At 36.5% G+C, this 13184-nt stretch overlaps 1 protein-coding gene across 2 annotated transcripts in view; it reads left to right on the top strand.

The window, feature by feature from the left end:
* The window catches only part of sdk1b (sidekick cell adhesion molecule 1b), a 253500-nt gene that overhangs the window by 226620 nt on the left and 13696 nt on the right, over positions 1-13184 (top strand). For both annotated transcript variants that reach the window (XM_051903427.1, XM_051903423.1), the window contains 7 exons: positions 59-162; positions 2330-2400; positions 3328-3460; positions 5639-5695; positions 6120-6221; positions 8071-8186; positions 12509-12695. In XM_051903427.1, the coding sequence (XP_051759387.1) occupies positions 59-162; positions 2330-2400; positions 3328-3460; positions 5639-5695; positions 6120-6221; positions 8071-8186; positions 12509-12695 (770 nt within the window). The remainder of the gene's footprint in view (positions 1-58; positions 163-2329; positions 2401-3327; positions 3461-5638; positions 5696-6119; positions 6222-8070; positions 8187-12508; positions 12696-13184) is intronic.

The following is a 13184-nucleotide window of genomic DNA, read 5'->3' as shown; positions in this document are numbered from 1 at the left end:
GTGTGTGTGTGTGTGTGTGTGTGTGTGTGTGTGTTGAAATGTATGTCTTTTCTTGTAGGCTGAAGCCATACACCTCTTACAAATTTAAAATGATGGCCACAAATGATGTGGGAGACAGCGCCTTCAGCAAAGAAACGGAGCCAGTTACTACTCTGCAGGATGGTAATGCTAGATTCTGTGTGTTCTGTAAAGTGAATTATAATTTTTTAGAGTGCTTTTTGGATATGAGTATTTTTTAGAAAATCTGAATAGACTGTGAATTATTATTTTTTGAGAACTGTTTGGTGAGAAGATAGATAGATAGATAGATAGATAGATAGATAGATAGATAGATAGATAGATAGATAGATAGATAGGCAAAATGGTTAGATAGAACACCTGATAGATAGATAGATAGATAGATAGATAGATAGATAGATAGATAGATAGATAGATAGATAGATAGATAGATAGGCAAAATGGTTAGATAGAACACCTGATAGATAGATAGATAGATAGATAGATAGATAGACAGACAGACAGACAGACAGACAGACAGACAGATAGATAGATAGATAGATAGATAGATAGATAGATAGATAGATAGATAGATAGATAGACAGACAAAATGGTTAGATAGAACACCTGATAGATAGATAGATAGATAGATAGATAGATAGATAGATAGATAGATAGAGACAAAACGGTTAGATAGAACGACAGACAGACAGATAGATAGATAGATAGATAGATAGATAGATAGATAGATAGATAGATAGATAGATAGATAGATAGACAGACAGACAAAATGGTTAGATAGAACACCTGACAGATAGATAGATAGATAGATAGATAGATAGATAGATAGATAGATAGATAGATAGACAGACAAAATGGTTAGATAGAACACCTGACAGATAGATAGATAGACAGACAGACAGACAGACAGATAGATAGATAGATAGATAGATAGATAGATAGACAGACAGACAGACAAAATGGTTAGATAGAACACCTGATAGATAGATAGATAGATAGATAGATAGACAGACAGACAGACAGACAGACAGACAGACAGACAAAATGGTTAGATAGAACACCTGATAGATAGATAGATAGATAGATAGATAGATAGATAGATAGATAGATAGATAGATAGATAGATAGATAGATAGAGACAAAACGGTTAGATAGAACGACAGACAGACAGATAGATAGACAGACAGACAGACAGACAAAATGGTTAGATAGAACACCTGACAGATAGATAGATAGATAGATAGATAGATAGATAGATAGATAGATAGATAGATAGATAGATAGATAGATAGATAGACAAAACGGTTAGATAGAACGACAGACAGACAGACAGACAGACAGACAGATAGATAGATAGATAGATAGATAGATAGATAGATAGACAGACAAAATGGTTAGATAGAACACCTGATAGATAGATAGATAGATAGATAGATAGATAGATAGATAGATAGATAGATAGATAGAGACAAAACGGTTAGATAGAACGACAGACAGACAGATAGATAGATAGACAGACAGACAGACAAAATGGTTAGATAGAACACCTGACAGATAGATAGATAGATAGATAGATAGATAGATAGATAGATAGATAGATAGATAGATAGACAAAACGGTTAGATAGAACGACAGACAGACAGACAGACAGACAGACAGATAGATAGATAGATAGATAGATAGATAGATAGATAGATAGATAGATAGATAGATAGATAGATAGACAAAATGGTTAGATAGAACACCTGATAGATAGATAGATAGATAGATAGATAGATAGATAGATAGATAGATAGATAGACAAAACGGTTAGATAGAACGACAGACAGACAGACAGACAGACAGACAGATAGATAGATAGATAGATAGATAGACAGACAAAATGGTTAGATAGAACACCTGATAGATAGATACATAGATAGATAGATAGATAGATAGATAGATAGATAGATAGAGACAAAACGGTTAGATAGAACGACAGACAGACAGACAGATAGATAGATAGACAGACAGACAGACAAAATGGTTAGATAGAACACCTGACAGATAGATAGACAGACAGACAGACAGACAGATAGATAGATAGATAGATAGATAGATAGATAGATAGATAGATAGATAGACAGACAAAACTGTTAGATAGAACGACAGACATACAGACAGACGATAGATAGATAGATAGATAGATAGATAGATAGATAGATAGATAGATAGATAGATAGATAGATAGATAGATAGATAGATAGATGGATGGATGGATTGATTGATTGATTGATTGATTGATTGAATGTGATTGTCTGTGTTTGTTTAGTGCCAGATGAATCGCCCGTCATTTTGAACGTCAAACCTTCAACCACAACATCTGTGATCGTCCAGTGGCAGGTAAACATTCTAAAACAAGGAGTTACAACTACAGACTGCTTTCACAAACAGAAAAAAGATCATACCCACCCCAAACTTTTAAACAGTAGTGTAACTGTAATTATTATCAGTTTTTCTCTACTCTCACTGTTTTTTTTCACTGACCTCGTTGCTATGCATTATGGGATTCCATATCGGCAAAACATTGTCTAAACAAGGTATCTTGGAAGGCAGCATAACGCTAGAACAGTCTTCAGGTCGAGAGCTCACTAAGTTTTGGAACAGAGCTTCAGAACGAGTAGGTGTCACAAGAACTTTTCCTGTCTTTCCATTTAACGGAAGGTTCAGGGGTTCAAATTGTCCAACACCGTTTAATAGCAGACTTGTGTGCAAAGTATTCAGCTGGCCCTCTCAATGTTAATTATGTTTGGCAAGCAGGTTCTTAGCCTTACTCTTTACCCTCTAATTAGTTAGCAGTCATTTCACGTACCTCCTCAATCTATTCACACACATACGGATACATTTACAAAGCTGGCCTGTTTTGACCCCATCTTAATTAACTTTGCCTATAACACTGATCACATACTAAATAAGACGCGTCCATAATAGAATAGGAGAGTGAGAACACATGTTAGAGAGAGTCAGAGTAAGAACACCAGATCAGGCCTTTACTGACCTGTGGTCTCAGCTAACTTGTCCTCTGTTGATCTGTGCTATCTCCTGGGCTGACGTGCATTGTGCTGTAATTACTTTCTGTCACCATCTCTAACTGCTAATTAGCCGGCAGCAGGCAACATAGACGCTGTCTTCAACATTCTTTCATTAAGTAGCATCACAGGTCATATGCTGAAAAGTCAGGTGAATATTTCCTAGCCTGAGTTAAATGGAGTAATTAGATGGCAGTTTGCTTCTTGGAGACTGACTGAAACTCGATATGTCTGTCTGCAGCCGCCTGCAGAGGGAACTGTCAATGGGATTCTTGTGGGATATCGTGTGTATTACCATGAACTTCCACGTGAGAACAACCCAGACGAGCAACCAACAGCAACCAACCAATCAACAATCAGTCCTGAGTTCAGAGGTTAGTCTGTCTTTCTATCTATCTATCTATCTATCTATCTATCTATCTGTCTGTCTGTCTGTCTATCGATCTGTCTGTCATTCTATCTTATGTTCTATCTATCGATCTGTCTGTTGACGTCTGTCGTTCTATCTATCGATCTGTCTGTCATTCTATCTATCTATCTGTCTGTTGTTCTGTCTATCGATCTGTCTGTCATTCTGTCTATCGATCTGTCTGTCGTTCTATCTATTGATCTGTCTGTCATTCTATCTTATGTTCTATCTATCGATCTGTCTGTTGACGTCTGTCGTTCTATCTATCGATCTGTCTGTCATTCTATCTATCTATCTGTCTGTCATTCTGTCTATCGATCTGTCTGTCGCTCTATCTATTGTCCTATCTATTGATCTGTCTGTCGTTCTGTCTATCGATCTGTCTGTCGTTCTGTCTATCGATCTGTCTGTCGTTCTGTCTATCGATCTGTCTGTCATTCTGTCTTATGTTCTATCTATCGATCTCTGTTGACGTCTGTCGTTCTATCTATCGATCTGTCTGTTGTTCTGTCTATTGATTTGTCTGTCATTCTATCTTATGTTCTATCTATCGATCTGTCTGTTGACATGTCTGTCGTTCTATCTATCGATCTGTCTGTCATTCTATCTATTTATCTGTCTGTCATTCTGTCTATCGATCTGTCTGTTGTTCTATCTATTGTCCTATCTATTGATCTGTCTGTCATTCTATCTATCGATCTGTCTGTCGTTCTGTCTATCGATCTGTCTGTCATTCTATCTTATGTTCTATCTATCGATCTGTCTGTTGACGTCTGTCGTTCTATCTATCGATCTGTCTGTTGTTCTGTCTATCGATTTGTCTGTCATTCTATCTTATGTTCTATCTATCGATCTGTCTGTTGACATGTCTGTCGTTCTATCTATCGATCTGTCTGTCGTTCTATCTATCGATCTGTCTGTCATTCTGTCTATCGATCTGTCTGTCTTCTTATCTGTCGATCTGTCTGTCATTCTTTCTCTCGATCTGTCTGTCCTTCTATCGATCTGTCTGTCATCCTATCTATCGATTTGTCTGTCTTCTTGTCTGTCGATCTGTCTGTTGTTCTTTCTATCAATCTGTGTGTCATCCTATCTATCGATCTGTCATTCTATCTATTGTTCTATCTATCGAACTTTCTGTCGATCTGTCTATTGATCTGTCTTTCCTTCTATCTATTGATCTGTCTGTCGTTCTTTCTATCAATCTGTCTGTCATTCTATCTATTGTTCTATCTATTGATCTGTCTATCGATCTGTCTATTGATCTGTCTTTCCTTCTATCTATTGATCTGTCTGTCATTCTATCTATCGTTCTGTCTATCAATCTGTCTGTCGTCCTATGTATCTATCTGTCTGTCATTCTATTTGTCTGTCATTCTATCTATCGTTCTGTCTATCAATCTGTCTGTCCTCCTATCTGTCGATCTGTCTGTCGTTTTATGTCATTCTGTCTATCATTCTGTCTATCAATCTGTAGTCCTATCTATCAGTCTGTCATTCTATCTGTTGTTCTATCTCTCGATCTGTCTGTTGATCTGTCTGTCATTCTAGCTATCTATCATTCTGTCTGTTTATCAGTCTGTCAATCCTATTTATCAATCTGTGTGTCGTTTTATCTATCTATCTATCTATCTATCTATCTATCTATCTATCTATCTATCATCATCATTCTGTCTGTCTGTCTGTTGTTCTAGCCATCTATTATTCTGTCTGTCTGTCTGTCATTCAAGCAATTCTATCATTCGGTCTGTCTGTGTGTCTGTCTGTCATTCTATCTATCTATCTATCTATCTATCTATCTATCTATCTATCTATCTGTCTGTATTTCTATCTTTTGATGTGTCTGTCTTTCTATCTATCTGTCTCTTCCATGCACTGCTTGAATTTTTGTCTCAAATTGAAATTATTGTTTTGAACTTTATTTTTTGTTGCCAGGTGAAATTTGTTGTTTCATAATGCTAATGCTAATAAAAAAACAAATGTGATAAATATGTTTTATCAATGTTGTACTACTTTCCATTTCAGATTAATGTTTTGTCTTCTGTTCTCAAATGCATATTAAGCAGTTTCCCTTGTGTAATTTCTCTCTTATTCTCTTCCCCTCTCTCTCTCTCTCTCTGGGTTTATTTCACTACTCAAACAGCTAAGAGCACTTTTAAGACAGTGAGCAGCCCTTCATTAACAGAATTTGAATTAACGCGTAAGTATTTTTTGATATTATTTTAATTGCTGAGTTGTTTCAATAGTTGTAATCTTTGAAGTGTTAACAGAGTCACATTCAAGCCCGAAGGCTTTCAAACTCCCTGTTCTATCCTCTGATCTCCTCTACCTCTATAACAAACACTTCCCCTAGTCTTTATGCTTTGTTGTTTAGCCTCTGGTCCTGTCATGATCTGCTGTGAGGAAGGGGAAAAATGTAAATCTATTTTGTTCTCCGCCTCATTTCCACACCCTTCATCTCATTTCCACGTCCCTCTTCCGTCGCCTAGTTTTACATTTTTTTAAAAATTATTTCTCTTTTATTTTGGGTCTCTTTCTTTACTTGTCTCTAAACTAGTACTTCAGCACTCTTCACACTTTTAAGCTTCCATTTTATTTTTCTTCTTTTGAATGGTGTTTTTCAGAGCTCAGCAAGTACAGACGATACACGATTGTCATGACAGCATTTAATGTTGTTGGAGAAAGCCCTTCAAGTGCCCCTGTAGAGGTGTTTGTGGGAGAAGCAGGTATGTTTTTATGCCTTATTAGGATCAATCCTATGACTCAGTTCTAAAACTTGAACCACAAACTTGCAAAAAGTCCAAAATGCTTTTTTGAAATGTAGTTGTTGTTCGATTATAAATCTGATATGCATCTGATATCTTATCATCTGACCTACCATTAAACACTGTATTCGATATTTGATCTGGCCTGAGCACTTAGTGCTCAGGTAATGTTAACGAGGTGTACATTCACACATGAGTGAGATGTAATATGCAATCATTCTTCAAAGTCACACAACCTGTTTTATCTGGTTATGAGCTGTATGGGAAAGAAAAGAAGGACTTGAATCGCCTAGTGTGGACCAATTATCTGCACAAACTATTAGACAATGCAGAGCGGATCCATTTACGTGACCTATTGATACACGCCATAGACCAGTTTCCACTATGCAGCGCAAATCAATTTAGCCAGTGATGTGCTGCCTGGCGGGGTATTTATATAAAAACAGTCGGTTATGTCTTCACTGAAGGTAAACAGACATCAGATATTTGAATAATATCGGATATGTGTATTACTGTGTAGATATAGACAGCACTTGCTGTATTTATGTACTCCCCATATACAAGATCTTTTATAAATGCTGTATATAAGTCAAATGGAGTAGATATGACCTTATAGGCTATAGGCTGTGTTTGTGTGTTAACGTATCGCAGTACATGTCAAAGCTAATTTAACTGTAAACTCATCTGATATGTAGAGCATTATGAAAGCCCATTACCTAAGCTAATTTAAAAAATGAGCCATGTGCACAAATCAGATTAGTGTGCACATCTGACCTCTCCGAAAGATCCGAATGAGAGGGACGGCACATCATTAAATACAATGTCCCTCTAGCATGACTTTAACACACAAAGACAACAAGACCATCTTAATTACATATCTCTATTTAGTGTAGAATTCTGTATGGACTGGGGAAAGAGTGTGATTATACAATGATATGATATATATATATATATATATATATATATATATATATATATATATATATATATATATAGTCAAACCAAAATTTATTCAGACACCTTGAATATTTCTTTCATTAATACAGTTTATTCACTATAGTTTAAAAATGGTAATAAAATATGACAAGATCTCAGAGTTAAACTGTGTCAGAAAAAAGTGATCTTAATTATGTCAGATAACACTCAAGCAAAACATGGTCAGGTCAAAGTGTCTGAATAATTTTTGGTTCCAAATTTTTATCAATTTTACTGGTAGTCCACTGTATGAAGAATTTTTGGGTACACTATGTCACAGTTTACTTTATTTTGCTATCCTCACTTACATAAAAATATAGTAAAAATATATCAAAAATAGCAAAAATGTCTGAATAATTTTTGGTTTGACTGTATATATATATATATATATACAGCAAAAACTTTAACATTATGAAATATTATTTGAAATAACTGAAATGTAATTTGTTCCTCCAGCCATTCCTCTAATCTTTAGTGTCACATGATCCTTCAGAAATCATTCTAATATGCTGATTTAGTTCTCAAGAAACATTTCTTACTATTGTCAATGTTGAAAACAGTTGTGCTGCTTAATATTTTTCTCGAAACCATGACAGCTGACATGTTTACAAAGACATGATATTTTACACATTTTAGTGTGTCAGTAAATCATTAAACCTCTGTTTCCTTTCAGTTTAGTCACTGTCTATTATGCACAGAGAAATGTCATCTGATATTTGCCCTTTATATGAGACAGATAGTCTATGAAGTAAATGGTTTTCCCACTGTGGTAGTCTAGACACATGCACGTTTGATTTGTTTGTTGCTCAATTTAAAATCATAATTTTGTTCACAGCTCCTTCAGTGGCTCCTCATAATATTCAGGTGAAATCCGTGTCCTCCAGTCAGCTGGACGTAGAGTGGCAGCCTCCACCCGTCGAGACACAAAACGGAAATATTCAGGGATACAAGGTGACGATAACTTTTTTTTTTTTTACCCACATGCATGCACAAAATATTATCCATATGATTCATAATTATTTTAAAAAAGCATGCACAAGATCAAAGATGTCTGTCTATAGTATGTTTACATAGATCAGAAATTAAGAAATACTGTGGACATTCACAAGAATCCATCCTGTTTAAACAACCCATAAGACATTGGGTATTAATAAGCATAGTTGATGATTAAATTCCATGTTTTTAATTGTCAAATGCATATTTTCACCTCTAGAAATTACCTATAATTCCCATGCACGTTATGTGTTTGCCACTATGTGCCAAAAGTTTCAATGCATGAATACGTAATGCACAATTGTTTAGTCAGTTGTGAGCCCTGACTTTTATGAAAAGTATTTCCAAAATCAGTCAGGCAGTCCATCTGTTTACCGGCATAAATAAACTGTCGTTCATCTGCAGTCTGTCTTCCCTTATCTCACTGTCATCTGTTGATTTCACCGCATTAGCTTTCACCGTTGTTTTCCTATTTACGCCATCTGTACATCTGTCTCTCACAGACATTTGAACAGGAATTGGTTATGAATCCTTCTGTTCTGCCCACAAACACACAAAGTATCAATTCATATTTCATATTTCATTCTTGTTTCGGTGTGTGTTTGTGTATTTAAAGGATTAGTTCACCCAAAAATAAAAAATTTGTCATCATTTACTCGCCCTAATGTCATTCCAAATCCGTATGACTTTCTTTTTACCTTGAAACACAGGAGATATTCCTAAAAATGTACTTGGTTGCTGAATGATGAATGTAGCATCCAAGCTTCCAAAATATAGCACATATATTATAAAAATATCATAAATATAAGAATATACACTTCCGTTAAAAAATTGGGGTCCATAAGTGAAAGATCCAACCTGTATCGACAACCTGCCATTGCTAATACTTAGGGGTGTGACGAGACAGGTAGCTCTTGAGACGAGACACGAGATTGAGTTCACGAGAACGAGACAAGATTTTTACACAGTATTTTTAAATAATCCTCAATGACGAAATACATGACTAGAAAAATAGTCTGCAAGTGCATTTGAAATGTTTTAACTAATCATCTTGTAATGGATGTCATTTCAGTTCTACTTTCTGAGTATGAATTATCATAAGCAGTAAAAGACAACAATACTCGAGGCAAACACTGTAAAGGTTTTGCCACAAACTCAACTGACATGATTTATAAGCTTCTACAATTTTTGACCTCCTAACTATGTCCTAAGACCTCCTAAATATGCAAGGTATTGCATACTCGCGTTTTACTTCCGCTTTCGATTTCGTCGAATCGATCGCACGTACTCTGTGAATAAGGAGCGGCGGTCCTGATTTCTACAAGATAAGACATTTGCCAGACGCTTAGGCTCTGTTGTGCAAAGAATCCTCCGCCACGGTCTTGTCAGTCATCTCGTCACTTACTCTCGTCATGTGATCAGTGAACTCTGATTCTTGCTGTACTAAGTATGACTCTGCTGCTTGTGTTGGATGAGCTGGATGGGATTGAAGCGACCTTTATCCAACTGAATTAAATGGTTTTTATTTCTATAAAAAGCAAAACGACAGTGGAGGTGTAATGTAAATGTAGCGGTGGCATATTCTATGCTAATTTCACCCTCATACCCAATTCCTCGACGAGAAAACTAATCACATTTTAATGTCACACCCAGTAGCGTGTTTACCCACCACGCAAAGCACGCAGTTGCATGGGGCACCCCAGGCCTGGGGGGCCCCCGCGAGTTCTCCCTAGGGGGATCCCCCCAGTGGTGTCGTCTACGTGATACACAGGTATATGCCTTATACCCACTAGGAAAGGTCAATGATTTCCATATAGCCACTTAAGAAAGCGTGAGAATACGGATTTGGCGCTCTTTAATGTGACGCGACAGATCGCAGTGCCTCAGTTCAAAAGAAGATGCAGCCTGACGCGCACGTGAACTGATCCTCTCCTCCGCTTTAATACAAGTTACAGCGAGAAATAAACATGAATGAACATCTAAAGGTATGGTAAAAGATACAGAAGAACTTACCGACATCCATATCATGTCTCGTGTAATCGCTTACTCAGTGTTCAACCGCGGAAAGACTGTAATAAAAAAGCTAGTAAACAAACAAACGTAATGTCACATTTACCTCAGAACAAACATATTCAGTGACCATAAACTCATTAGTCATCTAGAAAAATTTACTCTAGAGAGGACCATTTAGCTAAATATATGCACCATATTACATATTAATTATAATTTTGTAATGTTCTTCAATAGCCTATGCATGTTTGAATAAATCCATCAAGTTGACAGCCACCATTTAAATGTTTATATTTAAAAAAACGAATTGGAGTAGAAATAATTTTAAAGTTAGTATGCCTATTATAACGTTATTATTATAGAAAATTTCTTAAGTGTAATTTAGGTTTGTATACAAATTGGTTAATTTAACCTTCAATATTAATGTAGTACCAACTGATTCCCATGTGTATTATACAGTATTAGTTAAGAGATTTTTTTTTTTTCTTGAGAAAATTTACCATGTACTGTAGCTGTACCTGATATATAGTATATCCAAAATAACTGATATTGACTCGAATTGCAAGCTTGTGAATCCAAATACATAACTATGACAGACTGGCAGGAAATGGTGCAAAACAGAGTCTAAACAGGGTGATATTGTGACATACTGATAAGCCTAATCTTTCTATTGTTAATAATAGTTGCAACTTGCACTCTTAAATGTGCATTGAAAATTGCAAGCTGATAAAACATATGATCCAGGGACCATATTCATATAACATCTAAGGCTAAATGTAGATCTTAAAGGGTTAGTTCACCCAAAAATGAAAATTCTGTCATTAATTACTCACCCTCATGCCGTTCCACACCCGTAAGACCTTTGTTAATCTTCGGAACGCAAATTGAGATATTTTTGTTTAAATCTGATGGCTCCGTGAGGCCTACATAGGGAGCAATGACATTTCCTCTCTCAAGATCCATAAAGGTACTAAAAACATATTTAAATCAGTTCATGTGAGTACAGTGGTTCAATATTAATATTATAAAGTGACCAGAATATTTTTGGTGCGGCAAAAAAAACAAAATAACGAATTATTTAGTGATTACCGATTTCAAAACACTGCTTCAGGAAGCTTCGGAGCATAATGAATCAGCGTGTCGAATCCGCAGTTCGGAGCGCCAAAGTCACGTGATTTCAGCAGTTTGGCGGTTTGACACGCGATCTGAATCATGATTCGACACGCTGATTCATAACGCTCCAAATCTTCCTGAAGCAGTGTTTTGAAATCGGCCATCACTAAATAAGTCGTTATTTTGTTTTGTTTTTTGGCGCACCAAAAATATTCTCATCGCTTTATAATCTAAAGATCAACGAAGGTCTTACGGGTGTAAAATGGCACGAGGGTGAGTAATTAATGACAGAATTTTCATTTTTGGGTGAACTAACCCTTTAACTGGCTGAGTTAGATGGTGATTGACACTAAACAGTAGAAAATCAGTCCAGTCTCTCCAGCTGTAAATGTCATTGGCTGTTAAAGTGTTGTGTTGCTTATAATAACACCTTCCCCCTCCCCACGCTTGCCCCCTCCCGGAGATTTGCTTAGGGCCTCCAATAACCTAAACACGCCCCTGGTCACACCCCTACTAATACTTAAGGGATCTCATCACACCCCTACTAATACTGTACAAGTGGCTTATGTACATTTTGAGAAAACTGCTTTGATCACAATATTAAATACTAATATTGCATTATCATGCCACGGCGGGACAGATTAAAAACCTACCCATAGCGGATGTCTGTTCTAAACAAGTCAGAGTCGGCTGGGTTTTGAATTTAAGATGTTGATAATATCACCGTAATTCTAATTATCTGTTAGTTCTCTTTCAAAAGACAAAAGTGTCAAGATGTTACGGTGTCCTGTCATCTTTGTGTTTCTTTTTTAAATGTTTCACAGATAGCAGTTTAGCCATTTTTGCAATAACATAAAAAGGGCGCTGCTAGCTATAATCTGGAAATTGGCATGAAGAAGCCAATTATTAGTTGTAATGCATGCCAAAACAAATCACATTTAAAATAATTATTGAAGAATAGTTAAATGTTAAGAAAATTGTATTATTAAAAAAATATTATAATGTATTTCTCTGGATCTGATAGGGTGGGCAAGCTTTCAATCTGGGTGGGCCTAGGCCCACTCGTAGATCCGCCCACATTTTGGAGTTTGAACATATCAACTTTTTGGTGAATATTTCTTCAAGTATGTATACATGTCATTCGCTTCTTCCCACAGATCCATTACTGGGAAAAGGACAGACAGAATGAGACGGAGAAGGAACTAGTTTTGTTTGTTCCAGATACATCCGTGCACCTGAAGAACCTGACATCCTACACCACTTACCATGTGCAACTGTCTGCATTTAACACGGCGGGGGACGGGCCGCTCAGTGCAGCCCGTAAAGGACGCACCCTGCAGGCTGGTGAGTCCCGCTGAGATCCTGTTACGCTCATCCGGATGCATGCGTGCCAGCCAACCAACCGAGACGTCCAAAACATTGTCAGACATGTCATTCCTCTGGTATTACTGCTTCCATTAAGAAAGTAAATGTGGCACTTGTTTCTATAACCGTATTTAAAGGATTAGTTCACCCAAAAATGAAAATGCTGTCATTAATTACTCACCCTCATGTCGTTCCAAACCTGTAAGACCTTCGTTCATCTTCGGAACACAAATTAAGATATTTTTGATGAAATCCGAGAGCTTTCTGACCTCTGATTGCAACGTAAGTAACACATTCAAGGCCCAAAAAGGTAGTAAAGACATTGTTTAAATAGTCCACATGACTACAGTGGTTCAACCTTAATGTTATGAAGCTAAGAGAATTTGTGCACAAAAAACAAGCAAAAATAACTTTATTCAACAATTTCTTCTCTTCCATGTCATTCTCTAACACTGTTCACATAGTAAA

Source organism: Ctenopharyngodon idella, chromosome 1 (assembly GCF_019924925.1).
Source record: "Ctenopharyngodon idella isolate HZGC_01 chromosome 1, HZGC01, whole genome shotgun sequence".
In the NCBI taxonomy this organism is placed as follows: domain Eukaryota; kingdom Metazoa; phylum Chordata; class Actinopteri; order Cypriniformes; family Xenocyprididae; genus Ctenopharyngodon; species Ctenopharyngodon idella.
Note: the sequence above shows the minus strand (reverse complement) of the source record. Positions and strands in the feature narration are given on the sequence as shown.